Here is a 27869-nt window from a genome sequence, read left to right as displayed (position 1 = left end):
GCTCACTCGCTCGCCTGCCCGCCCCCTCCCTCCCTCCCTTCCTCAGCTTTCCCCTCCCCTGCTGCAGCAGGGCCCTCCCCTCTCTGCACACAGACTGCTGGGTAAGTGGCAAGATGGCTCCCCTGCATGTCTCCGGCTGATCGCTGCCGCTCCTCCAATACAATAGAGCCAGCCACTACTAGCAACCTGGCCGTCCTCCTCCTCCTCCTCCTCCTTCTCCAGAGAGACTGGCCCAGCCAACCCGGGGTTTGCCGTGAGGACTTAACGCTTATCTCTTAAACGCCAGATATATTATTTCAATCTCCCCTCACCACCACCACCTCCCCTTCCATTTACCTTTTTTTGTTTTTTTTTTTTTTTTTTTTTTTTGGATCCCCAGTTGCTGCATCTCTTGATTTTCTCTCTCTGGATCTGGGGCCGGGAGGAGGTGGTGGGAGCTGGGGACAAGGAAGGTGATTTTGGATTTTGGTATTTTTGTTTTTGTTTTTGTTTTTTTAATTTAATTTTTTTTAGGATTTTTTGTTTGGTTTTTGTTATTTCTTCCATTCCAGAAGGGGATAAACAGCACTTCCAGGGGGAGAAAAAAAAAAGCATGTTATCAGAAAGCAAAGAAGGGTGAGATCTTCACATTTCCATGTCTCTCCTCCCTTTCCCATCTGTCCCTCCTCTCCTCGTTTTTTTTCTCTTGTCCCCTGTGGCCTTCATTTCTCCTTTTGTTTTTTTAATTGTTTTTAGACATCCTGCTTTACTCTTCTTTGTCTTTCTAGCCTAATATCAATCAGGCCCTTTCTATGTGGGGAATAGGCATTTTTCAGGCTAGCCTGTGCTTTAAATTTAGACTGTTAAATCCTTGAGTGTTTCTGTCGGGGCCTGCTAGCTTGGGGCACTGTATAAATTTTCCCCTCCCCCCCCAACAGCCTTCTTCAGTCTGTTCTCTGGAGACTCTCTGACCTCTGTATGTCAGGCTATCAGCCTGCTGGATTTCCTGGTGGTTATTATCACGCCAGGAGGCTTGGTTTCTCCTCCAGAGAATTAGGCCCCTGGTCATCTTGATTTGATTTTTTTTTTTTTTTTTTGTTTTTTTAAAGCATGTGGGGGAGGGAGAGTGAAGTTAGGGGTGGGGACTAAAGATTGAGAGGCAGTTTATTCAAAGATGGATCTCTGGAATTACTTTCGTGGGAATGGGGGGGGGCAGTTTGTGTATTCTAGAATGGGATCAAGGATTCTGTGCTTTTGCTATAAGGGGAGGGTTATTCAAAGCATTGAGGGTATTTGGGGAAATGATAGGTGTGTTCCGACTTAAGAGTGGTTAGCTCTTTAATTCTTTAAAAGTAAGAGTGGGATACTGGGAAAAGCTGGGTCAGCTGAATATCAGAGTGGCCTCTGCACCTTCTTGGTAAAAGGTATACGATTCTACCTTAAGTTCTACCTTAAGCTGGTCAGGATGGAGGGGAGGTGAAAGGGTGGGGGCTTAAAACCTTTTTTTGGTGAGGTAACCCTCTGTTTTTTTCCTTCATTCCTGGTATCTCCAGGTCAGATGAGTGAATGGACTATTTAAAAGCTACTTAAGCTTTTGGATAGGCTTTCACCTAAGATCAGTGACAATAGCCATGACCAGACATTATCATCTTTTTGAGAAAAAGACCCCCAAAAGTGTCTTGCACATAGATGCTTAATAAGTGTTTATTAACTGACAGTTTTGATAGAATCACGTGAGGGATCATTGAAGATAGGAATAAAAACCTGTACTGAACCTTGATTAGTGATATTGGACTGTGCCAGAGACACTAAAGCTTCAATACCCCAGACCCATCACAGCCTGGCTGGGAAGGATATGGTTCTTGTGATTAGTGCTAATTGCCCTTCTTTCTTAGGGTAAAAGAAGATCTTACCTCTTCCTCTGGACTTGAGTTAGGCCTCAAGCCCAAAGAACTGAGGCAGTCAGTAGGTGCTAAATACTTATATGATAGGGAAAGTATCCCAAACCCATCCCCACCCCACCCCCATCCCCAGTGACAAAGCATGGGGGTTTCCTGACTCACGAGCTAACATCTTGCTCTCTGTTCCCCTTGGTTCTTTTCCTGCCCTTCCTTTCCTACCCTCCCCCCTCCTCCCCCCATATTGTCAGCGAGGAGAAGGAGGAAGTGACCATGGAGACAGCTGAAAACAGGCCTGAGAATGAGGTGCCTGAGCCCCCCATGCCCATTGCTGATGCTGCAAGCAATGAAGAGCGCCCTGAGGGCAATGCAGAGGATGAGGAGAAGAAAGAGGTAAATTTCAAAGCCTCCTGTTGGTGAGGGTGGGGGACAACCCTTGGGGAAAAAGGGTAGGCCACTCTGGTGACCCCCTTTGAACAGTGGGATGAGTTCAGAATGAAGGGACAAGGCAGATCTTTGCTCAGTAGAGATCTGGGACCTGTAGGTCCCAGCGGCAGACAGGACATTAATCAGTGTAGGGCCAAAAGGGAGAATTTGCTGGTTTAGCAAGGGATGCCCCTTGTATTGGGAATGAGGCTTAATATTTCTTTCTTGTTTAAAAAAAAAAAAAAAAAAAAAAAAGCTTTGCTCCTGGGATTCTTCTCTTCTATTGATCAATTGGAGATTGAATTAAGGGGGACACTATTCTGCTTTTCTTTTTCCTTTCTCCTTTACAGATTTCTAGGACATTAGCTCTAAATCTCAGCTGTTCTTTTTACTTCGGGCTGCTTAGTTATATCCTGGTAGGCTGACACTAGGGGCACTAGTTCTTGTTAGGATTTTCCTCCTTCCTTAAATTATTTTTTCAAACTCAGAGCTCAGTTTTTGTTACTATCATCTTCAGTCTCTTGGGGATAGTCACCTTGCTTTCCCTCCTTTTTATCCTGTTAGAAAGCATTGCCCCCTAGTGGGCTTATGGGATTTTTCACCATAGACTAACCATGCTGAGGAAATTCGAGTTCTCTATCTGCCCCCCAGTGGTCCCTTTGCTGAGATGTATATAAGTGTACTTCATGGAGAATTCCTTTCTCTGTTTTTATCCATGGTGATCCTTTCTGTTTTTCTTTAATTCATTCATGCCATGCATCCAATTCAAGGACTGCCCCAATCCGAGCCAGCAAAATCTCCTTGGCTGTTGTAGTAATAGAGAAAGTCTTAGTTGGGTTTGGGAGCTGGGGGCACAGGGTGGGTGGGATTGTTGTGTGTGTAGCCTTTCTCTGGTGTGTGTTGCGGGGGTGGGGGCCGGTGAAAGTGATTTGATGTGCAGAATATTATTTATTACAAGGTCCTTCTTCCCCGTAAAACTTTGTCCAAGTACCTCATGTACGGTAATCCGCCCGTAAAATATAACCCTGCCCAACTGGCCAATTGCTGCTGCTGTCTCCTCCTCTGGACCCACCCGCTGCTACTGAGCTGCCCAGTAAGAGCCGAGTCTGCTATCCTGGTGCCTCGGCCAGAAGGGGGGTTGTTGTATGTGGGCTCCTGGGGGGGGCTCCCCACACCTGCCTCCCTGCCCTGCCTACAGCAGGGGGCCAGAAGAGTACTGTTCAGGAGAGACTTGTATTCAGAAAGCAAAGTACATCTGGAAAGGGGCGGACTTGTGCCATTTCCCTACTTGGGATGCCTCAAGAAGAACTTTTATCAGTGCTGGGGCCCCTATCCATATGCCTCTGCTGGGGGCTTCCTTGTTCTCTACAGACTGTTGGATTCCCTTTCTAGGGCAACAAAACCTCCCTAAAGAGCCATGTGTGGACATGGCAGCAGGCTTTAAGATACCAAAGTGGGGCCCTCAGAATAAGCTTCAACAACTGAGGATCCTGCAGAAGGTCAAAGGTCTAAGCCCCAGGGACTTAATGCTGGTGACATCCCAGTCTACTACATCACTGCTCACTCATCAGATGGACTTTCCTCTGGTCCCTGGCTACACATGGTGGAGGGTAGTATGCTGGCAGCTCTTACCACTTCTCCATCCTTGGAGGCAGGGGCCTGGACCCATCCATCCACCTGACTGGAGCCACTGTCCCAGCTGGAGCTCTCTGAGGCGAAGCCACACCCTCTTGAGAAGAAAAGCAGCCTGGCCTTACAGTTGTCATTCTTCACCTGGAATGTCTGTCTACCCAATTCCAGGGGCACCTTCATCTGAGGCGCCATGGCCACATCTGATCAAAAGCCTCCCCACCTAGTTGCAGGCAGAGGAAAAAAAGACCCTGGAGTCATCTATCACCTGGATTGCAAATCTTTGAGTTGTTATTGCTGCAGTTTGTCACTGGTGGACCTGGGGGCCATGCCTGCCTCTCGTAATCCAGGGCATGAGCCACTCCTGCCATTCAGTGGCCACCTCCTCATCAGGGACTACAAGATGGTGCCCATACAGGGCTGGGACTGCTGTCCCCTCATTTTCCCCCTCTGCCCCTCGCTGAGCCCGGGCACCACCACTGAACTGTCTGACATCTTGGAGACTGGGCACTGCCCCCCCCAATTTTTCCCCTTGCCCCCCCCTTCGCCCCCCGGGAGGACTGTGGCTCTGCCGCCGACCACCACGCCGTGCACTCACCTTTTTTGCCAACCCAACCCCCCACCAATTGCACAGCGCCTAGCAGGGAGGGCTCATTCTGATTGGACCGGCGGTTGACTAGATACAGTACACAGTGAGGTGCGATTGGCTGAACTGAAGATCCCAGGTGTGAGATGGTACCTGGAACATTTGTCATATTCCTAATTTATTTATTTTCTTCTTTTTTTTTTTTTTCTTTTTCCCCCCAAAAATCTTTATTTTATTTTTCCCCTTTTTTCTTTAATTTTCTGATTTCTTTATTGATTTTATTTATTTGGTTCATGTTTTTCCTGTTTTAATTAAGACTTTTTTTTTTTTCTCACTAACTTTCCCGTCGAGAGCGGCCCGGCTGGGGTCAGGCTGGCCCTTAACGGAGACCAAGGAGACTTGGTTAGATGACAGAAGCAGGGTTGGGGAGGGAGGTGGAAAGAAGAGATTTTGTCAAGAGTCCTGCTCTACCCTTTAGAAGGGTGGCCTTAGTTTTTCCAGAAATAAGCATGCAAATATAAAGGTTCTCGACTCTGTCCCCCATTCTTAGCCTTTCCCTTCTGCTCTGCTCGTAGTCCCTTTCCTTTGGGAAGAGGAAGGGAGTTGTCTCAAAGCCACCTTCTAGTCCTCAGTTAAAGCCCATAAGGCATGAGTCCTGGTTGGAGAAGGAACGGTAAGTCCCTCATGGGCCCAAGTAAGTTGCTGAGGGAGGTTCCAGGTGATAAAAGGCTGTCCTTTTCAAGACCTTTCTACAATTGTTACTTCACTCACCTCCAGTCAAGTTGGTCTCGGGCTGCCTTCCTCTAAAAGATATCAGGATTATAGGTAACAAATCTTTGGAATCCAACCTTCTATAGTACAAAAGCATTTTGCAAATAGGATACAAGCAAAATAGTTTATACATGAGGGATTAAAGTCTTTTTCATTGGTAGACTGGATGGTCATTAAAGGGAGGAAAATGAAGATCCTTAAGGCCTTTCCTATCCCAAAGTTGGCTTTCTTTGTTCCTTCATTTTTAACCTGAGTTAATAGGGGGCAAGGAGGACTGCATTAGCCAACTCTGGGCAATTGAGGCAGTGGCTTCAGAATCTGGGCAAGTATGTCTCAACCCAGGACTATGAAGGGGGCATGGCAACATCTTTGAAGAGCGGGGGAAGCTACTACACCCTAAAGTCTTCTTTTCAACTTATTTCTGGTAAAGCTAATATGCAGGCATGGTGTGGACTGGACGGACCTTTCCCCGATGTGACGTTTGGTTTTGTTTTTTTCTCTAACTTGCATCGGTTCCGCTTCCGTTTTTGCCGTTTGCCGCTTCTGTTTTGGTCTCTCTGTCTGTCTCTGTCTCTCTTACTCTGTGTCTCTGGAGCCTGTGCTGAAACTACCCTCATCTAACCTCTTCCCCCCCTCTCTGTGGGGTGTGTCTCTTTCTCTTTTTTTTCCCCTTCTCTTCTCTATACAGAGCTCGATGCCCAAATCCTTCAAGAGGAAGATCTCCGTTGTCTGTAAGTCCAGACTTAAATCACTGATGTTTAGGGATTCCGTAGCAACCAGACTTTGTGTTGGAGCAGATAATACTTCTCTATTGCTTTGCATCTTTGTCCTCCAAGAGTATGGGTTTTTGCTATTTCTCTAGTCCCATTGAACTCCTTATACTTATACTAGTTTCCAAGTAATAGTAAGACTTATTACTTCTTTGCCCACAGACATATACGGTGACATGTTTCATATCCTACTGTCCATTCACTCTGTCTCCCTTCTTGTTCTTTGCAGTTTTAGTACTTTTCTGTGTAGAGAGAGGTGTATTCCTTCAAAAACTTTTAAGTTCCTAGAGCCAGAGAATAGTGAATATCTCACAGAGGAGTTTTTCATTCTGCTAGAGAGGGTTTAATAAATAGCAGTTGTAGTATTTTTTGTTTGTTTGTTTTTTTAAAGAACCATATATCTCTTGGCCCTTTTCTTTCCCTGCATTTTAAATGTCATTTCTACCTCCATTTGAAAAGCTAAACTGCTTAGGGATTTTCCTTTTCACACAACCCCCACTAAGCAAATTGTGATTTGTTGCTTTTAAGTACAGGTAGGTAGTTTCTTTTAATCAGGAGGTAGTTCTACTTGTTTACTCTGAAGACAAGTTTTCTATAATTCCCTAAGGTGGTTTGCCTTAGTTTAACTGTGTTAAAAATCCCAAATTAAAGATGGATCAGTGGGGTTACAGAGGGAACCAATATAAAGCTCTTGACCATCTCATAATTGAGCCTTGTTTCTTGGGGATAGCGGCTACCAAAGGGGTACCAGCTGGAAATAGTGACACAGAAGGAGGACAACCAGGACGGAAGCGGCGTTGGGGGGCTAGCACAGCCACCACGCAGAAGAAGCCCTCCATCAGTATCACCACTGAGTCTCTCAAGGTGAGGTGGGAAAAGCCTGAGGGGTGGGATGTGGGGAGGTGGGAGTAGACATGGGCCCAGTGTAACGGGGTGGGGGGGTATCTGTGTCCCAGAGCCTTATCCCCGACATCAAACCCCTGGCGGGGCAGGAGGCCATTGTGGATCTACATGCTGATGACTCAAGGATTTCTGAAGATGAGACAGAACGTAATGGTGAGGATGGAACCCACGACAAGGGGCTGAAGATATGCCGGACTGTTACTCAGGTAAAAAGGCTTGGTGTGCTAAGGAGCCAGGTTATGGAGAGGCTCCCTATTTGGAAGTGGCTGGGAACAGGGTGGCAGTTGAGGTAGGAGTCAGAATTTGAACTGTGTCTCTTTTTCCATTGATTCAGTATTTCTTATCACAAATAGGGACAGATGACAAGCCTCGTTTAACATCATTCCTAGCATTTTAGAAACAGCTTCTGAGATCTACCATACTTCTCTTCTTCACCAGAAAAAGTCAGGGTTATTAACATGACATGATTGTTAGGAAATGCCTCCAAGCCCCTGATGCTCTCTTACTTTCCCCTTCTATAGGTGGTGCCAGCAGAGGGCCAGGAAAATGGACAACGTGAAGAAGAGGAGGAAGAAAAAGAACCTGAAGTTGAGCCCCCTGAAGCACCCCAGGTTTCTGTAGAAGTTGCCTTGCCTCCACCTGTGGAGCATGAAGTAAAAAAAGGTGATTTCTAAGAAGGTGTAGTGGAGAAGGTAATAATCAAATAGTTATGTGTATGATTATTGCTGACAACCATTCCTGCTTTTTGTTTTTGCAGTGACCCTGGGAGACACACTGACCCGGCGTTCAATCAGCCAGCAGAAGTCTGGTGTGTCTATCACAATTGATGATCCTGTCCGTACAGCCCAGGTGCCCTCACCACCTCGGGGCAAGATCAATAACATTGTCCATATCTCCAATTTGGTAAGTCTTTTCCAACCCCACCCTTCACTAAAGATTATCCATTCCCAAGCATTCTGCCTGAATTCCTACAGGGTCTGGAGAAATACAAAGAATGACTACATTTCAGCTCTTTTTTCCTTTGTGGCTTTTGACGTCCCATTTTCATTGGCAGGTTCGTCCTTTTACATTAGGCCAATTGAAGGAGTTGCTGGGTCGTACAGGAACCCTTGTGGAAGAAGCCTTTTGGATAGATAAAATCAAATCTCATTGCTATGTCACGGTGAGGAAGAAGAACTTCTCTCTGGAGAGAGTTATTGGGGTCCTTTGGGATCTGGTCTTGGATGTAGGATGGTGACTGAACTGAAAGCTTATATAAGTGATCGTTTTCTCTGCTCTTTTATCAGTATTCAACAGTAGAGGAAGCTGTTGCCACTCGAACAGCTCTACATGGAGTCAAATGGCCCCAGAGCAATCCCAAATTCCTCTGTGCTGATTATGCAGAGCAGGATGAGGTATGAAACCTAGAAAGAAAAAGATAAAAAAGGTGGGCATCTTATCTTCCCATATTCTAACTGAGGACCCAGAGCACCAGAGTCCTTTCATTGAGGATTTTCCCTGACACCTTGGTCATGATCTTCACAGAGAAAGATTCTTTCTCCCGTAGTTGATCTCATAACAATTGCTGAAGAGATGCCACTAAGATTTACTTAAGAGTGTTTTCACTCCCACTATTTGCCCTTCTTTATCAACAGCTGGATTTTCACCGAGGCCTCTTACCAGATCGACCCTCTGAGCCTAAAACTGAAGAGCAGGGAGGCCCACGGCCCCTGCACCCTCCGCCCCCGCCCCCAGCCCAGCCACCTCATCATCCAAGGGCAGAGCAGAGGGAGCAGGAGCGGGCAGTGCGGGAGCAGTGGGCAGAGCGGGAGCGAGAGATGGAGCGACGGGAACGTACTCGCTCAGAACGGGAGTGGGACCGGGACAAGGTTCGTGAAGGGCCCCGTTCCCGATCTCGCTCCCGTGACCGCCGCCGCAAGGAACGAGCCAAGTCCAAAGAGAAGAAGAGCGAAAAGAAAGGTATTGCATCCCTAGCTGCTGGACCGTAGCAGTTGTGCCCACTTATCAGGGCTGGGCTCACCCAGAATCTAACCATTTGCTGTCTGTACAGAAAAAGCCCAGGAGGAGCCACCTGCCAAGCTGTTGGATGACTTGTTCCGTAAGACCAAGGCAGCACCCTGCATCTACTGGCTTCCTCTGACTGACTGCCAGGTTAGTGTTCTCTTTTATAAAAACTGGAGACAGCCCAAGGGCCCTGGAAAAGGGAGTGGGCAGGGTTACAGGAATGGGCATGGTCACTCTGCTAAAAAGCACAGGCAGCAAACATTCTTTAACTCCCCCTGCATGCTCCACAGATTGTTCAGAAGGAGGCCGAACGGGCTGAGCGGGCCAAAGAGCGTGAGAAACGGCGAAAAGAACAGGAAGAAGAAGAACAGAAAGAACGGGAGAAGGAGGCTGAGCGAGAGAGGAGCAGGCAGCTAGAGAGGGAGAAACGTCGCGAGCACAGCCGAGAGAGGGAAAGAGAGCGGGAACGGGAGAGGGACCGGGGGGATCGGGATCGGGAAAGGGGCCGTGAGAGGGATCGTCGGGACACCAAAAGGCACAGTCGAAGCCGCAGCCGCAGCACCCCAGTGCGTGACAGGGGTGGGCGCCGCTAGCTGGAACCCCCTACCCTAAGGAAAGCCTCAGGCATCAGCCACCCTGCTGGTGGGTGGTAAGAGCCACAACTGGATGGGCACACTGCCACCACCTTGACTCCTGAGGGTATTGCACAGAATTACCCATGCTGAAGCGTGTCCCTCTTTTTGTTCACAGAACAGAGAGGGAGAAGTGGCTGTGTGCTGCCCCATGTGCCCTTCAGCCTTTTCCCCAGACCCCATTTCTGGATCTGTGTAGGACTAAGACCCATTCTGGGGGGAGGGGGGTGGGGGTAAAGGTTAATCTTAACAATGGGAAGCAGCCAGGGGACTCAGCATCCTCCACATCTCCCTCATCTCTATCTCCTGTCTTTCATTTTCCTTATAACTTGATCCCTCTTACCCTGTCCTCTCTCAGCTCCCCTCAGGAATAGCTGGGGTCAGGACTGGGGCACCTATGAGCTGAATCAGCATCTCTCCTCCAAAGTCCCAGGCTCCTGCAGTTCCTGAAGTCTTGCCCTAAAGCCTCCACCTGGCCCACAAGTTCCACTTTATATCCACCTTTTCCTTCTGTTCAATTTTTATTTTTATTTTTTTTATTATTAAATGATGTGGTCTATGGAAAAAAAATAAAAATCTGACTTAGTTTTACCTATTGTGCTGTTGGGTGTCCTTGGGAGCTAGTGGCTTGAGAGGAGAAGAGGTACAAGAGGGCTAGGCGGGTGGTCCCAAAGCACCACTGTTGAGGTCACTACCGGAAGTCAGGAGTTGTACAGGCTGCTCTTAGCCCCTCCACGCTTGCATTTGGCACGGAATTTGCACCAGTCTAGAAAATTGTCTTATTTCTTTCCACCTGGAGAGGGCCAGTGAAAGGTCTTTGGGAAATGGGAGGGAGACGTGATGACCTCAGCTGAAAGAGAGGGAAGTGTGGAGGAGAGAACACCCCCTTCACCCCGTAACAAGTTCAGCCATGGCACTGTCTGCACCATCCCGCTCTGAGTTGGTAACTTCCCCGCGTCTGCCACCAGGGGGCAGTCGCCCCACGTGCTGAATACCGAGGCTGACTGTCCCGAAGCGCAGGCTCCTTTTCTCCTGATGGCCGCCCCAGGAAATCACGTCCTTCCCGGGTCCGTTCCGACCCCTTGGCCCCTCTCGGATACAGTCCCTAAAGACTGCTGTCCCCCTCCCAGGCCGCCCCCATCCGGACACCCCGGAGTCTGCGCTCCCCAAAGTGATGCCCTAAGTATGGCTGAGGGTCACCCTCCGCCTAAAGTGACCCTGAGGGGGGAGAGGAGGCAACGCGGCCGTGATGGCTGGGGGGGTCTACTGGGAAGGAAAAGAGCAGCCGGCTCCCCCTCCTCTGCGCCCCCTTCTTTTTTTCCTTCTCTTTTTCTTCTCTTTTCCCTCCCTCTCTCCCGTTTGTCTTCCCCCTCCTCCCGCCGTCGTCCTCCTCCCCCCTCCTCCCTCTGCAGGCGGAGCCTCCTCCTCCCCGCCCCCTCTCTCGCTCCCCCCTCCGCCCGCCGCTCCGTCTAGCTCTTGTTCTCGCCGGGGCCGCTCAGACCTGCAGCAGAGCCGTGGCTCCCGCTCCCTCCGAGCGGGCTCCGCGTCCTCCCGATCGCCGCCTCAGTCTGGGTCTCTGCGCTTCTGTCGCGAGTGGCCGAGGGGCGGGGGGAGGTGCCGGGCTGGGCGCCCCAGCCTCCTGCCGGGAGAGGAGGCAGAGACCCTCGCCCAGCCCAGGTAAGCGGACCTCGCGCCAGCCCCAGAGCGGCGGGGTCAGCGAGCCGGGAGGGGGCTCTGCGGTCTCGGCGGAGGGACGACACCGGAGCGCCCGGCGGACAGCCCCGGCTCTCCCGCCCTCTCCGGTCTCTCCCCGTCTCCGCTCTCCCTCTCTCCAGTCCCGCTCCCATCCCTCCCCTCTCCCGGGCATCGCGGCGCGCCCTTTTCTGCCCCTCTGCCCTAACCGCCCTCTTGTCCCCCGCCCCGGTTCCTCCCGGTGCCGCTTCCCAGCGGGCGCGCGGCTGTCAGGTGAGGGTCTCGGGAGAAGAGGGGCGGGCGGAGGAGGACGGGACGGGCTCCCTTCCTCCGTACCTTCCCCGCGCAGCCCCCGCTTCTCGGGCTCTGAAGTTCCCTCTTGTCCCGACCCGACCCCGGCCCTCGGGATCCCGTCACCACGAGCTGCGCATCGGCTCCGGCTCCGGTCTGTGCGTCCCCCGGCGCTCTCGCCACCACCACCATCCTCTGCCTTCGCCCGGTCCTCCCTCGCTCCTCTTCTCGCCTCTCGGCGGTTCCTCGCCCCCCCCCCCCCCAGCCCGGGCCGCGCTAGTCCCCGCCGGAGCGCCAAGGGGTGTCCGCGCGCTGCGGACTGAGCCCCCCAGTGCTGGGAACGGGGCAGGCGCTGGGCGCAGGAGCCGGGCGCAGGGGTCGCCTCTTGCTTTAGGCCTTATCTCCCCCCCCCCCATTTTGCTTCCCTTCCCTCCACTTGGCCTCTCAACCCCCCCCCCCCAATATCCTAGGCCACACCCCCCGGAACAAGCCCCTCTGAGCCCGGCCAGTTTGCCCCAGCCCTTTTCCCCAGTCCCTCCTCCTCGGCTCCCTGGGCAGAGATCCTAGTCACCGCGCCCGGGTCACCCTGTGCTGGAGGGGCAGCTGGGCTAGAGGAAGAGCACTCGGGCCCTCCCCTCGGACTGACCCTCTCCCCATCTTTCTCCTTTCTCCCCAGCTCTCCGGCTGCACTGTGACTGACCAGAAATTTGGCAACTTGGAGGGCCAGAGGTGAGCATAGGGATGGTGCAGGGGGAGGGATGGGGCCGGCTGGGACTGGGAATAGATCACGCAGGTGTGGGGACTCTTGTCTCTTTCCCTGCCTCCCTTCCAATTCGAGCCTCTCTGGTCCTATCTGTTCTCTTTTCCCCAAACCCTTAATTCCTTTTCTTAGTACTGAGCCCACTAACAGTAAGGGTGCTGGGGAGTGGTCACCCTGTGCCCAGCGGGGGGAGGGGGGGTTGAGGGCATCTTGCCCTTCCCCCTTGCTAACCAATCCCTTTTCTGCAGGTTTGGACTGATGGGGTAGCCCCCACACGCCTGCCCTGCTGGCCCCACCCACCACATGGACAGCATCACCGTGGGGAGAGGGCTGGTGGGTCAGTGAGTAGAGCTTGTGCTGAGCCAACACCAGAACCGGGTTCAAAGCATGTGGGTCTTTGTGCGGCTGATGCTGGCCTGGCTGGGGAGCTGGGGTTGTGCAGGGAGGCTGGTGGCCCCGGCCCAAGCATGGGCTGGGATCAGGGAGGGCCAGGGGCCCACACTGCTTCGGGCAAGAAGGAGCTGGGTCTGGAACCAGTTCTTCGTCATCGAGGAGTATGCTGGCCCTGAACCCGTCCTCATTGGCAGAGTAAGAACTAATCCCACCCCTCAAAACATTCTCAAATTTCCCAACCATTTGACCCTTCCTCCTAGCTTGACCCACGTCATTTCCTTCCCTCACCTTGGTCAAGACCTTTGTCGCCAAGCATGGGCCTTCTGATCCCCTGTGTCCATCCCCCTCGCTGTGCTCTCTCTCCTCGCCGTGTTTCCCTCATATCTGACCCCTAACTCCGTGTCCTCTACAGCTTCACTCGGACGTGGATCGTGGTGAGGGTCGAACCAAATACCTGTTGACAGGAGAGGGAGCAGGTACCGTGTTTGTGATTGATGAGGCTACTGGCAACATCCACGTCACCAAGAGCCTGGACAGGGAGGAAAAGGCCCAGTATGTGCTCCTGGCCCAGGCTGTGGACAGAGCCTCCAACCGGCCCTTAGAGCCACCGTCTGAGTTCATCATTAAAGTGCAAGACATCAATGACAACCCACCAGTCTTCCCCCTCGGGCCCTACCATGCCACTGTGCCAGAGATGTCCAATGTTGGTGAGGAAGCCTTTTTTTCACCCACCCCACTTTTCCTATGGCATAAGCCAGACTTCTCTCCCCCTTAAGCCTCTCCCGTAGCAAGCTATACACTCCCAACTTATATGTTCTCCAGACTAGGTTCATCCCATTCCTCCAGACCTTTCTAAAATATGTCCTCCCCTCTTCTAGGATACTCCCTTGCACACTCCATGGCTCAGGGCTCTTTCCTCTCTTCAGGGCACTGCCTCCCTTCCTCCTCTCCCAGGCCATCAGTCCACACATGCTCCATGGCCACTTGCCCAAACCATCTTCGCACCCCTCTCTCCTGACCCCCTCCTTCCCTCCCTTATGAGCTGGGGGTGACAGGAGACTCCCTGGCAGGGACATCAGTGATTCAGGTGACAGCTCAAGACGCCGATGATCCTAGCTATGGGAATAGCGCCAAGCTGGTGTACACGGTGCTGGATGGGCTGCCTTTCTTCTCTGTGGATCCCCAGACTGGTGAGGTTTGGAAGCAGCAGAGGGAAAGGCTCTAAAGGATGCCTGATGAAGGGTGAGAATGGGGATCAGAAAAACTCCCCTCTCTGTCTTTAACTTAGCATCATATCCCTCTCCTTTCAGGAGTGGTCCGGACCGCAATCCCCAACATGGACCGGGAAACTCAGGAAGTGTTCCTGGTGGTGATTCAGGCCAAGGATATGGGTGGCCACATGGGGGGGCTGTCGGGCAGCACCACGGTCACTGTCACTCTCAGCGACGTCAATGACAACCCCCCCCAAATTCCCTCAAAGTAAGGCCACCAACTCCAATCCCTCTTTGTCCTCTTCTCTGGGCTGCCTGAGTCTGCTAGCTCTTGGAGTCTATTATCTGACTAGGCCTGGACTTCTATTTCTTAGCCCCTCTATCTATATTTCCCTCATACTCTGAATCATTCCCCTCAGGCCACTTCTCTTGAGAGGGGGGAAGGTAGCCCTGGGGAAGCCTTCTGCTCATCTCTATGATTCCCTACAAACCAGGGTGAAGGGAGACACTCAAGGGAGCTTTCTAGAGAAATGGAAGCAAAAGGAATGAGGAATTCTCCCAGGGTCCTCCTTTCCACTTTTTCTAGGAAATGGGAATATCTGGGAAAGGAGAAGGGGCTGTTCTGAGTCTGTTCCTCCTTCTCTTCAAAGGCCTATACCAGTTCTCAGTGGTGGAGACTGCAGGACCAGGGGCCCTAGTGGGCAGGCTTCGAGCCCAGGACCCTGATCTGGGAGACAATGCCCTCATGGCGTACAGCATCCTGGATGGGGAGGGAGCTGAGACTTTCAGTATCAGCACTGATGCCCAAGGCCAAGATGGGCTCCTCACCATTCGCAAGGTGTGCCCCACCTGACACACTCTCCCTCCACTTCAAGCCAATTCCCACCTTCTGTGCTCCACTTTCTGAGACGTTGCCCCAGATGCACACCTATCTATTTAATTACCTTGGCGGGGGAGAAGGGGGTGGCAGGCCACCCAGCATCCCTGCTTGTAAGCATCTATATGCTTCTAATTGAATCATTCTTCCTCCTGCTTTAATGGATCCCCAGAGGCTTCCCAGATCTTAGGGCTTCCCATTCTTTCCAGGAAAGGGAACTGTATCACCAGACCATGTCTGGTCCCAGACCCTTGGCTTTATTCTGGGGTCAGACAGCGTCCCAGGCCCAGGACAGAGCAGTCTATCCAGTTTAGGAGGGACACAATGGGCTCCAGGGTGCCACCTCGGCCTCTACCAACCTGATTTCTCCCACTCCTAGCCCTTGGATTTTGAGAGCCGTAGATCCTATGCCTTCCGAGTAGAGGCCACAAATACACTCATAGATCCAGCCTACCTGCGTCGTGGGCCCTTCAAGGATGTGGCCTCTGTCCGTGTGGCAGTCCAGGATGCTCCAGAACCACCCGTTTTTACCCACTCCACCTACCATTTGGCTGTGCCTGAGAACAGTGCCCCTGGCACCCTGGTGGGCCGTGTCTCTGCTACAGACCTCGATTCACCTGCCAGCCCCATCAGGTGAGTCTCAGGGGACCACAGCCCTATCCTATTCAATAGCGAATGATAGCTCAAAACCCACTCTCATTTGCTTCTCAGAGTCATTTAATATCAAAATTTAAAGACTTTCTAGTGCTCTTCCTGCTCTTCCCACCCCATGCCCCCCTAGCCCCTGCTTCTCCTTGTATCCTCTTTAGTCTGTGGCCTTCTTTAACTTCTCAATTCCTGACCTATCCCTCTCCAGTAGCTTCCCAGACTTTCATCTCCTTCGGTTTCCTTTCAACCCTTTCCCCACAAGCATCCATTTTCCCCAATGCTATTAAGACAGGAGAAACCAATGGTTGAACTTCCTCAGGACCTACTCCCCCAGTCCTAAGTACTACAGACTGTATGAGCACAAGGGCAACCCAGATTTGGGGGAGTCTGTAGATAGGCTGCCCTGTCCCTCTGGATCTCTTTTCTGGACAGAGATACCCTCTGACTCCAGGAGCAGGACTTTTCCCTCCACCTTCAGCAAAACTGTAGACAGGAAAGTTTGTTTCTCTCCTCCATCCCTTGTTCCTTTTCCTCCCAATCCACACCATAACACCCTACTCAGTCCTGTCTTTCCAGGTAAAGCTCACCCTCTATACCTCCATTTCTACCATTTCCCATAGATACTGAAGTCTTAAAATCTGGTAAACTTATTTATTCATATTCTAAGGATCTGATTAAGTGATTCCTCCTAAGGTGTTAATGACTGCTCACAATTTATTCTGTTCTCCCTCCCAGAGATGTATCTGGCTAGGTGGCTTACCCAAAGAGGACTGATTTCAGTCAAAGTAATCCTCCAGTGAGGAGATAATTTAAAGCAAAGGGACCCTCCTGGGGCTCCAGAAATTATGCCAGGTGGATTCTACTAGTGAATCTGGCCCTGATTCCAAAGAGCTCAATTTTTTTGCCAAGTGCAGCTATGAGAATTAACCTAGGAGATTGGCATCGAGATATTCCAAACCCTAGTATCCATGGTGTTGGGGAAACATCACTGCTTCCTTCTTCATTCCTTGGGCACCAGGGGCAATTACTTAAGTTCTCTGTATTCCAATTTCCCCTTCATAGAATGGCTTCATCTAGCATGGGAGAAACAAGGCTATTTGGAATTGGGGGATTGAGGTCAAATCCTAACTATCTCATTTAACTACCAATATGATATTGAACAAGTCAGTTTAATCTCTTTGGGCCTCAGTTTCCTCATCTGTAAAATACAGAAGTTCTGCTTTCTAAATTTCCTTCTGGCTCTAAGTCTTTGATCCTAATACTTAGCCTGGCAACTCAGAGTTGCTGTAAAGAAAGGACAAAAGCACAAAGCCCAGTGGAGGTCAGTTATTAGATGAGCTCTTGAGCCTCCCTCCAGGTAGTTCCTGCTCCATCCCCAGCTACTAATTCCGACACCCTTCTCTCCAGATACTCCATCCTCCCCCACTCAGACCCCGAGCGCTGCTTCTCCATTGAGCCTGAGGACGGCACCATCCGGACGTCTGTGCCTCTGGATCGTGAAGCTCGAGCCTGGCACAATCTCACTGTGCTGGCCACTGAACTTGGTAAGGGAGAGCAAGGGTCCCTCGGTGGCTGGTGGAAGTGAGATGGGTGTTGAGGGAAGAGTCAAAAAGAGAACCGATTCCTGCTTCTGGAGGATCTGAAGATTGCTGGCGAAACCCTAATGGTAGCAGAAGTGGTGGTGCAGCTGCCCAACAGAGGCTGCTGTGTCTAGCCTTTGTTTCACCACCAGAAGCATGGCTCAAATCTTCTGATTCTTACTCTGAGTTCTTATTCCATCTCCCACAAATGCTGCACCCTGATATGCCTTCTCCAACTCTGATTCCAGCCCTGACACCCCGGATACCACCCCCTACTGTACTCCCATCCATACTATGTCGTCCATCCCCAGAGACTCCCAACCAGGACATAGCCCACTCCTTCTCTAATTACTGCTTCAGGGAAGAAAAAGAAAAAAGACATCCCTATAGCAATTTATTGGTTTGCAAACATCAAAAAATTAGGTCCCAAATAAGTGGGAAGGCTGAGGCTGAAATGTTAAGTGACTTGCCCATCCAGCTAGTAAGAGACCGGATTTGAATTCACTCTTCCCAACTCTGAATTGAGCACTGTAACCATTAGGCTGTACTAGTCAGAGTAATAACCATTGACATTTATTTAGCTTTAGGAAGTTTGCAAATTTGACTGAAGATAATGAGAGTGATCCAAGAAGAGGCAGATAGGAGGGGAAGAGGTGGGGCTACAAATCTGCAGGGGTTGGGGGGGGGGAGAAGAGCATGGAAGGGGGCAGGCCATGATATTTCTGGCCCTTCTCCCATCTGTCTCAGTCTGGGCATTTCACTGCTTCTGCCCAGGGCCCCCCGAGAGCTGTATTCCCACCTCTGTTCGGCCAAGGCAGCCTCAGTGTTGCCTTCTCCCTTCCCCCTGCCCTCCCCACTCCCTGTTACATAACTGCTCTGCTTCCCCCCTGCTTCCTAGGACCCAACGCTGACCATCTATCCCCAAGGGATGGGGGGGGGAGGGAGGTTATGCCTTGTGTATTCCCTGCTCTCTGTGGATGTGTATGTCTATGGGTGTGCATGGATATGTGTGTATGCTCTGCTATGCCGGTGCGGTTTTGTGCATCGTACATGAACGGACGAATGTATTTGTGTTCATGTGCAAGTCTATAATGTGCACTCTTGTCCTCAGGGTTCCTACCTTCCCCTCATCAAACCCACTAACACTTTGTTACTTAAATTGTTAAATGTAAACATTGGATCAAACAGGCTGTCCCCTTCCTGTGTCTGGGATGTTTCTTCTCCCTGTTCTTGCCACACTCAGACCCTCTCATCCACCCTGTCAGAGCTCACTGCAGAAGCAATCAAACGTAGGCCCCCGAGTTGGGGCGGGGGTGGGGGGGAACCTCCTCAGACTTCTATCCAGGGATTTTGTCTGCAATGCTTGGCTTTCGTTAGGTTACGTCTCCTTCTCGTGGGTCTAATGGGCCCAAAGCTGGGGACAGGGTCTCTTCCCATGCTCCCTTCTATGTCTTGGAGTCTCACTGCAGCATGTTCTCCAGAGCCCCCCTGGGGTTCCCAGCATTAGGGATACAGGGAAGGCTGGGCGAGAGCCGCAGGGCTGGGTGGCGAGTGTATGGAAGTAGGGTGACTCAGCCTGGGGGAGGCGGTAGGATCCAGGTGACAGGAGGACAGCTGATGATCTTGCAGGCTGACTCTTGAGGGCATCTGGCCAGCTGTTTGGGTGGGCATGAGTTAAGCAGAGGAGGGAGGGCTGAGTGTTGGAGGGAGGGCCAGGACCAACAGGAAGGTGGAAAGGCCGCTCTGACTTTGGCCCCCCCTTGCCCATACATTCTGAGCCCCTAGGGGAAGTTCAGCTCACAGCTGCAGCTTGGATTCCTGGGAGTGCATGAGCTTCCAGGACGGTGGAGGCAGACATTGCATGTGTGTGCACCCTGCTGAATGTAGTCCCTGCACACGTTTCTAGTGAGGTGGGCCCACCCTCGGTGGGCCCCGGCACACAGCCCGTGCTGCCGGCCTCTATGGGCTCCGTGCGTGTGTAGATGAGCCCCTGGGCCCGTGTGTAGGGATGTGCATGTGTGTTCTGACTTCAGACAGCTCTGCACAGGCCTCCCGGGCACAGGTCGCCATCCAGACGCTTGATGAGAATGACAATGCCCCGCAGCTGGCCGAGCCCTACGACACCTTTGTGTGTGACACGGCTGCCCCTGGCCAGGTGAGTACAGTTTGTTTCCGTGCCAGAGGTGGGGCAGGGTCCCCAGGCGCTCTGAGAGCTCTGAGCCCTCCTCTCCTTCACAGCTAATTCAGGTTGTCCGGGCTCTGGACCGGGATGAAGTTGGCAACAGTAGCTATGTCTCCCTGAGTAGCCCCCTGGGCCCCGATGCCAACTTCACTGTCCGAGACAATCGAGGTAGGTGACTCCCCCCCCACATACCTTCAAATATCCCATCTCTCTGCCTTAAGTTTTCCCTTAGTGTGCATCAGTATGTCCCTCCAGGACCCCTCCTCTCCCCCCTTCCTCCAGAGCCCTATCCTCCAGGGTCAGGAACACAGGAAGGGCTGGGCCAGGGGGCTGGCAAGCTCATTGCAAGTAGGATGACTCCATACCGTTCTGCAACTGCAAATGATGTGCCCTCTGTAACTCGCACAGCTTCTCCCAACGTACTGCCCCTCGTACCGTGATTCTCACCCAAGTTCACCTCTATTACCCCCTACCCCCAATTTAACCTTGTCTGTTTTCCCTCCTCCCCCAGCAAGGGTGCTGCCACCAACCAAAAATAACAGATGGGGATGGGCCTGTGCTTTGTTTTGCTGACTGCTTTTCTCTCTCTTTTTTTAATAAATGTGTACATCTCCCCTTCCTAAGTCTTGCCCCGACCTTGAAGCTCATGACTTCCACTGCACCAAGATGGATTGGCATGGCCTAAAACGCCTCTGGGCTTGGTTCTAGCCACCCTGCTCTTGCCTTCAGCCCTGGTCCCTCTGCCTCTTGCCACCCCCTCTTGCTCACTCTCCGTGTCTCTCCTCTCTCTCTGTCTCCCTCTCTATCTCTGATTTTGTCTTTCTCTCTGTAGATGGATCTGCCAGTGTGTTGCTGCCCCCCCGCCTGGTGTCGCCCCGCCGGGAGCCCTACCTGGTGCCCATCGAGCTGCGAGACTGGGGCCAGCCGGCCCTGAGCAGCACGGCCACGGTGACGATCAGCATATGCCGCTGTAAGCCCGATGGCTCGGTGACCTCGTGCCGGCCCGAGGCTCAGCTCTCCCCGGCAGGGCTCAGCACCGGGGCTCTGCTTGCTATTCTTGCCTGTGTGGGCACTCTGCTAGGTAAAAGGCCCCGCGGGTCACGGTGGGACATTAGGGGGAGCCAGGCAGGAGCGGGACATCCCTGGGGTAGCCTTGGCACAGACACACTAAGAAAGGGGACGCCCTGAGTGGGGCCTGGGATCTTGTCCCAGAGAAGTGGGGGCCTCTGGTGCGGGAGAGCTGACTTCTCCCTCCTCGCAGCCCTGGTTGTACTGTTCGTGGCCCTCCGGCGACAGAAGCAAGAGGCACTGATGGTGCTGGAGGAGGAGGACGTTCGAGAGAACATCATCACCTATGATGATGAGGGCGGTGGTGAGGAGGACACAGAGGCCTTCGACATCACGGCCCTTCAGAACCCCGACGGGGCGGCCCCTCCTGCCTCCGCTCCTCCGGCACGCCGAGACGTGCTGCCCAGGGCCCAGCCTCCTCGGCAGCCACGGCCCCCCGGTACTGCAGATGTGGTGCAGCTGCTGGCCCTGAGGCTTCGCGAAGCTGACGAAGACCCCGGTGTCCCACCCTATGACTCCGTGCAGGTGTATGGCTATGAAGGCCGAGGCTCCTCCTGTGGCTCCCTCAGTTCTCTGGGCTCAGGCAGTGAGGCAGGTGGCCCCTCAGGGCCCGCTGAACCCCTGGATGACTGGGGGCCACTTTTTCGTACCTTGGCTGAGCTGTATGGGGCAAAGGAGCCCCCTGCCCCTTGAGGACTAGTCCTAATCCTGCCTGTTTCTGTGGAGCCCCTGTCCAAGCTGTGCCCACTTACATGCCCTCTCAGAGGGAGCTCCACGGGGTCCAGTGGGCAGCAGCCACCAGCCCCTGGTCCACTGGTCCTTCCACTCTCAAGTCTCTGATCCTTTTCCTATTGCCGTCTCTTTTCTCTAATTCTTACTCCGTGGGTCCCTGTCTGTCTCTTTGTGTGTGTCTCCTTCTCTGACTGCCTACATCTTTGTCTGAATAAGCTTCCCTCTCTTCCTCTCACTCTACATTTCTTTGTGTGCTCTTCCTCTCTCTCTGGCTCTCCCAAGTGTGCCTCCGCCTTTCTCTCTGTGTCTTTTTGTCAGACTTAGCGTGTCCGTCCGTCCCTCCCCCTGAAGCTCTCCCTGCCTGTCTCTCTTGCACAGCCTATGTCTATCCATCTCTGTTTCTCCTGCCCACACCCCCGTGGTTTTCTCTGGGTCTCTGTGACCAAGTTTTAACAGCTTTTTGATTTTTCCGTCACCCATCTCAAGAAAAGAAAACTTCCAGCCACTGATGCCACCCGCCTATGGGGAATACTTCACCCCAGGTCAGTGCTTGACCCAGAGCTTGGTGCTGGGGAGCGGACACTGCCCCTTCATCAGTGAAGCTGGGCAGAGGGACAGGGGTGGGCCTCCAGAGATCTCTTACTTCCTTGGGGGCAGAGCTAAGTGAGAGGGAACATTTCACACTGGGAATGAGATAGGGGAGAATGTAGACCTTTACCTCTCCTTTCATTTTCCTACAGATCCTGCCCGCATGGTTTCCATCCATCACTCATGGCCTCACCCTGGCCCAACTGACCTCCAGCGGGGAGAGGGAGCTAGGCCCTTGCCCAAGGGGCCAAAATCCTGAGTCTGCCCCCCAGGCCACATCTCTGGGGAGCTATGGCCCTGGGGGTGGTCTGGCTATTGGCCTACTCTGGGCATTTCACATCGTGTGCTTCCATGTCCCAAGGGGAAGGGAATGTGGGGGATAGGGGGTGGGGGGAGAAGCTGGGAAGAGAGAAAGTGGGAGGGAGGGAGGGGCCTTCATCTCTAATTTCATAATAAACAAACACTTTATTTTGTAAGGTCTTAGTGGTGGCTGTGCTTTTAAACCAAGGTTTCATTATAGGATTTCATGGCACAAAGAAGCCAAGTGTGAAGGCCTTAGCCCTGTCCCCACACTGCCCATTTCTTCTGATATGAGATGTAGCTTAGCTCTCTATCCTCTCCTCCCTCTCTGCTCTTGTCCCTGGCCTTTCCTTTCCTCCCCTCCCTTCTGGGTTCATCACCAAAGGGGGTGGCTGACCAGGGGCTCATTCTGTATCGGGAAAAGGGGGAACTGAGTCTAGCAATCAATCAGATGTTCTATTCCATCAGTCTCCATTTGCATCTGGCAAGACTCAGATTTGGAAGAAGAGTCACCGAAAGAGGCAATGGAGAGCAGTCACTGCAGGACTGAAGTGGAATGAGGGGAAGCTAAAAGAGAAACCATTAGGAAGAAGATGGGAAAAATTCAGGGATGGACCGCTGGCAGAATAAAAAATAACTCACTTAACTTTCAGGTTTATATAACTCTCCTCATAACATATTTAACATAACATAACAATTTAGATAGTAGAAGTATTATCTCTATTTTACAGATTATAAAACTGAGTTCAAAGAGATTAAATAAGATAAGTAAATGAAATTGGAAATAAGAAAAGGTACAATATACAATACAAAATATCCAATCGTGTATATTCCTGGTCTGGCAAAAGAAAGGGATTGGAAAAGATGATCACTAGTCCTTTTTCAATTAAGAGAAAGGTCATCAAGGATAATACGGATGAGAAATACAACATCTGGGGATCCCTTACACTCCCCATGGACCTTGCTCTTTTTTCCCAGCGAAGAGCATGTGTTGAGATGGGGTCAGGAGAGTCAGCTTCTCTACCCTGATCCAAGAGATAGTCCTTGATACCTTCCTAGTCATCGGAATGGCTATAGACCCAGGGCAGGGAGAATGGGAACTGCGACACAGATGCCTGCCCTTCCTGCCTTTCTCCAACCCTATACTCATCCCCTTTTAGGACTCTCTCCTCCCCAACGCCCCCATAATCATCTGCTTTACTAACAATAAGGTCAGGAAGGACTCGGGAAGGATATGTGGACGAGAGCCTCACCACCCTGAGAACTGTCATTGGATTCATAAATAACTTACCAATCTGAAGGACTGGAGAGTGGGAGAAAAAAGAAAGAGCTAAGGGAGGGCTGAGAAGAGGAAGAAAGACAGAGTAGGAGAAAAGCATAAGGGAAGAAGGAGAAAATAGAGGAGGAGGAGAGGCAACAGTGCACAGCAGCAAAAACTGGCTCTAAATACAGAGGACCTAGGTCCAAATTCTCAATCTGCTTCTTGTTACCTCTGTGACCTTTGGGCAAGACATTTAAACCCCTTTGAATTTCAGTTTCCTCCTCTTCAAAATGAGAGATAGACTACATGTCCTAAATCCATAGTCCTAAGAAGAAAGGTGAGAACAGAAATTAAAGGAAAGAAAGGGTCCATACCCATACCCTCTCCCGCTCAATCTGAGTCTGCTCATAGAATCTTAGTTGTGAAATGGACTTTAGTGGTCACCTAGTCTTATCCCATTGTTTGTCCTTTGTGCTCAAAGAGGACCAAAATGACCCTCCCCATGGACGCCGAAAGATTGCATTCTCTCTGTCTCTGTCTCTGTCTTTGTCTCTTCCATCCCATCCGCCCTCTCCCCCCACCCAGATCTGCAGAGGATCAGTCTGAGACACTGGCCCCTACCAGCTGAGAGACCTCCTGGCTACTAACTCCATGGAATTCCCTAAAAAACAGCCTCCTTCTTCCCTGTCCTTTTTCTGTACTCCAATTCTCCAGGACAGAACTGAGGAGTCAAGAAATGAGAAAGAAGGGGACCTTTAACTGACCTCACTTCCCTTTTCTAGAGCAAGAGAAAGAACATGGAAAATCTAGAGACAATTTTCATGGCTCTGACTGCGGGGGCTATGTGTGTGTCATGTGTCTCTCCATCTGTGTTGCCATTTTTGTGTTTAAATTTTTATATGTACATAAGCCAATGCTGGTGACGATCACCTTCTTCCCATGTAAACCTTTGTAAAGCTTAAAGAGCTACACGAATGTGAGCTATTATTAGTTTGCAAACAGACTCCCACAAATGTGTGAATATAGGTACAGACCCATTACACTTGGACTATAATTAAACATTTAAAACCTAGAACCAGGTCCTTTTTGGATTCTCTCAAGGGGATTCTGGATTCTGCCCAGGGGAATCCAGCCCTAATTGTTGATCTGTTTTTACTGTATATCAATCACTGATTATAGATATCATCTCCCTTCCATACACACACATAATTTGAACATTAGAAGCTGGGAAGTTCACCTGACACTCCTCTCCCCCTGAAATCAGTCCTTTCTTTACAGTTCTCAAAGCATGCCCTGAGAGGTGCAAGGGTGCTATGGGAGAATGGAATTTTATCAAAAGGAAGGTTTGAATTTAACTGGCCACCCATTTTCTTCTCCAGCTTGCCACTCGACTTCCAGTCCACAGCCCAGACTGCTTTCTCACTCTGAAGGTTTCTAATCATCCACCAACCTCCTCTGTCATTTCCCCTTTCGCTTTGCTTCCCATGTTCTTCTGTCCTTCTTCTCCCGGTTTCCCCATAATTTCCTTCAACATTCCTATGACACCTGCCATGAACTGGAAGTATATTGGAAAGCTCTGGTTCTGGTAACAAAGGACTATTAAAATCCTCTAGACTCTCAGACAGGCCTGAGAGGATTCCCAAAGGAGGTAGTAGTTCTTCAGGGAGGCAATTGAGGGGAGGAAATGTACCTAGGTAAAAAAGCATTTATAACACCCTTACATTCTAGTAGTGGAAAACAATACACAAATTAGGAGCAGAAGTACTCAACTTTGAGATTTAGTGTTTTCAGAAAGGGGGAAGCACAATGAAGCAAGGATTGACCTGGGCCCCTGTCCCAAATGAAGGCCCCATAAGAAACATCCATAGAAGAAGCGGGCCAGCATGGGAATTAGATGTTCCAAGGAAAGGAAGGGGAAGACTTGAAGAATTGGGGGAGGGGAAGGGAAGTAAAGTCCCAGAAAGAAGACTTGATGGGAAGCTGGTTATAACTTAGCCAGAACAAGGTCCTAGAATCAGATTCTCAGCTTTCTGTCCCTGACCCCCAAATTTTGTTAATCGGAATTATTGGTTTAGCCATAACTTCTTCCCTCTTGAACTTGAACTTGTACAACTGATTTTTTGAACCCCTCTGCAGGATTTAACATCCTTTTTTCAGCCACAATCTGTTGCCAAGTCATAATCAGAGTTGTCAAAATTGTCAACTTGCTGGGATAGACAGTAACATGCCAATGAGACCATTCCTTTTGCCATAAACCTAATTTTTTCTGTTGCTATGCCACCTGTTTTCTCATCCTACTCCCAAGAACAAACTAGGGAAAAGGAATTGAAGAGAGAAAGGAAAAGAAAAAGAGAGAGAGTTTTGGGGAGTAGTTTCAGGAATCCAAGAGCTAGGATGGAGGATGAAGGCACTGACTTTGACCTCTCTGGAAGATGCCACAAGAGCCACCTGACAGCGAATGTGAACTGGCTGAACTTCCTCAAGGGATAAGATGGGGGACAACTCCAGGGAAGGTAAATGGGATGGGACACATCACCCTATCAATACGCCCTTTTTAGCCCAATTTTCACACACAAAAACGTTTCTCTTCCCTGTCTTTTCCTTGTATTCTCCAGCTCTAGTGCCTGATTTTGGAAGCCCTCCTCCCTCCGTCCACACAGTCATCATGTCTACTTCTCTGCCACATCATTCTGGACCCTCCTGGCCCTTCTGACTCTCTCATGTTACCTAGTTCCTTCTGAAAATGCTCTTTCTCTGTCCCTGTTTCTGTTTGTCTCTGTCTGTCTGTCTGTCTGGGTCTGTTTCTCTTTCAGTCATTTGCTTAATGGTAACTGAGGAAGATAAGTGGAAAGGAGAGAAATAACAAGAACCAGGATCTACCCTCAATAAAATATCTCCCGAGCTAGGTTATTCAGCCACTCCCATGAAGCTGAGTTTGATGGTCTCACAGCCCCAAAGGAGAATAAAGGAGAAATAAAGGAGAGGAAAATGAATCTAGGGAGTCCAGTTTACATTCTTGGGGGGAGGGGAATTCAGAGCAGGAGAGAAGGAGTGATCAGAGGACAAGGAGAGATGAAGACACATATTTATTAATGTACCTCAACCTCTCCCCTCTATCTTGTTCCTCTCAATCTGAGTTTATATACAAATGTTTCTCCCCCCCCCCCCATTTGTCTATATTTTGTAGAACAAGGTGGTTGGTCTACTTTATTTTATTTATTATTTTTTAAATTGCTATTTGTTTATTTATTATTTAAAGTATTATTTCATTTTAGAGAACAGAATGAAACTGTTCTCTAAATAGGACGCAATTCATGAAATCCTTCTTGTCATGGTCTTTTGAATTCCTGAAGAACTGAGATAGTGGCTTTGGGGAGGAGGAAGAGGCTCTTGTGACTGCCCTTTCTGCAGACCTCCTTTCATCTCTCCTTAGGAAGCCAAGGACATGGGGACAGTTAATCTGCATGATCAGAAATACTATAGTATTTGTGTACCTCCCAGTTGAGAAAGAAATGTGTAGGGAAAGAACCTGGGCTACCCCCCCAAACCTGAAACCTCTAAAATATCTGTCTATGAGATTCAGAGAAAGCTCATTCAGACTGAGGCAGGGCTGCTCCAGGTTCAGAGGCCCCCAAGAGCACGGTTTAGTTGGGTACCACATCCTCTTCCCTCTTTTCTATCCCCTCCTCAGTGAACCAGAATTAAAACCTCTTCTCAAGGGGAAAGTGGTAGAAGGGGCTGACGTCTCTGGAGCCTTTCTAGTAGCAAACAGTGCTATTCCCTGCCCTGGAGACAGAAAAAGGGGAGTATAGGCTCTGACAAAATTACGCTAATCAAATTGCCACCTTTCCAGAGACTTTGCAGTCAAGGCTAACTACAGGAAGGGAAGGATGGGGGGCAGAAATGAGCCTTAGGTAGAGGCAAGGACGATTCACATTGGTAGATTGTAAGCTTCTTGAGAACAAAGGCGACTTTGAACTAAAAGTTCATCTTCACATCCCTTTCCTACCCCAGACACTGCGACACATAGTTGGGTGCATAATAAATACTGGTTGAATTTAATTTTAATGATTTGGAGATCTCAGCCCTTACAGGAAAATGTCAGGCAGCCCAGCCCCAGGATTTGTTCCCCCTTCCTCCCCCCAAAGAGAATCCCTAGTCTCTGACAGAGCAGGGCCACATGGAACTATAGAACTGTGGAGCTGGAAGCCTTGAGTCTCAGAAATTAATTAACCCCTGCACGGAGGTCAGACTCCAGCATCCCCAGTGTCCTAGTGTAAGAATCAGGCTGGGCAGAGCGGAGGGCAGTGTTGGATGAGATGGAGGGAACAACGGGAGGGTGCCAAAAGTAGTCCTACCTTCAGAATTAGAGGAAAACAAAGAAAGGGGGAAAGCAGAAGAGAGAAACAGCTAAAAGCAGGAAGGAACCGAAGTCTCAATGAAGAAAACAAAAAGGTAGAAAGGCTCTCACACGTGTGAGAGAGCACAGAAGGAGACATGGGTGAGAGGAAAATGAATCTAGGGAGCCCAGGTTACATTCTTAGGGGGGGAGTCAGAGCAGGGGGAAGGCTTGAAGGATCTATGGGAGGGATGGGAGGACGAGGACAGAAGTCATTTAGTCGGGAAGGCAGCTTCCAGTCTGGATGGAGGGAGATCTGGAGAGGATAGAATCACATGATGGTCTTCAT

At 50.7% G+C, this 27869-nt stretch overlaps 2 protein-coding genes across 5 annotated transcripts in view; both read left to right on the top strand.

Annotated features, from left to right (window-relative positions):
• The window catches only part of ACIN1 (apoptotic chromatin condensation inducer 1), a 39518-nt gene extending 29329 nt beyond the window's left edge, over nt 1-10189 (top strand). For 2 of the 4 annotated variants that reach the window (XM_074294255.1, XM_074294253.1), the window contains 11 exons: nt 2129-2270; nt 5978-6020; nt 6790-6923; nt 7016-7168; nt 7484-7625; nt 7720-7865; nt 8017-8124; nt 8249-8356; nt 8597-8921; nt 9013-9113; nt 9257-10189. In XM_074294255.1, coding sequence (XP_074150356.1) covers nt 2129-2270; nt 5978-6020; nt 6790-6923; nt 7016-7168; nt 7484-7625; nt 7720-7865; nt 8017-8124; nt 8249-8356; nt 8597-8921; nt 9013-9113; nt 9257-9559 — 1705 coding nt within the window. In that variant the 3' untranslated portion in view covers nt 9560-10189. Of the gene's footprint in view, nt 1-86; nt 254-551; nt 616-2128; nt 2271-5977; nt 6021-6789; nt 6924-7015; nt 7169-7483; nt 7626-7719; nt 7866-8016; nt 8125-8248; nt 8357-8596; nt 8922-9012; nt 9114-9256 lie in introns of those variants that run through there. The other 2 variants (XM_074294256.1, XM_074294254.1) reach the window with 2 other exon arrangements.
• Nucleotides 10190-10321: 132 nt separating this feature from the next.
• Nucleotides 10322-22000, top strand: CDH24 (cadherin 24). The gene is given in 15 exon segments (XM_074294257.1): nt 10322-11275; nt 12258-12310; nt 12590-12929; nt 13147-13441; nt 13805-13924; nt 14045-14193; nt 14195-14213; nt 14596-14783; nt 15202-15455; nt 16878-17014; nt 19084-19205; nt 19289-19400; nt 20065-20313; nt 20494-21574; nt 21773-22000. Coding segments are annotated over 12 exon segments (2346 nt in total). The 5' UTR covers nt 10322-11275; nt 12258-12310; nt 12590-12728; the 3' UTR covers nt 20994-21574; nt 21773-22000.
• Nucleotides 22001-27869: the final 5869 nt, after the last annotated feature.

This window comes from Sminthopsis crassicaudata, chromosome 2 (genome assembly GCF_048593235.1).
Source record: "Sminthopsis crassicaudata isolate SCR6 chromosome 2, ASM4859323v1, whole genome shotgun sequence".
NCBI classification, from domain to species: Eukaryota; Metazoa; Chordata; class Mammalia; order Dasyuromorphia; family Dasyuridae; genus Sminthopsis; species Sminthopsis crassicaudata.
The sequence above is the reverse complement of the archived record's forward strand: the minus strand, read 5'-3'. Positions and strand labels throughout refer to the sequence as shown.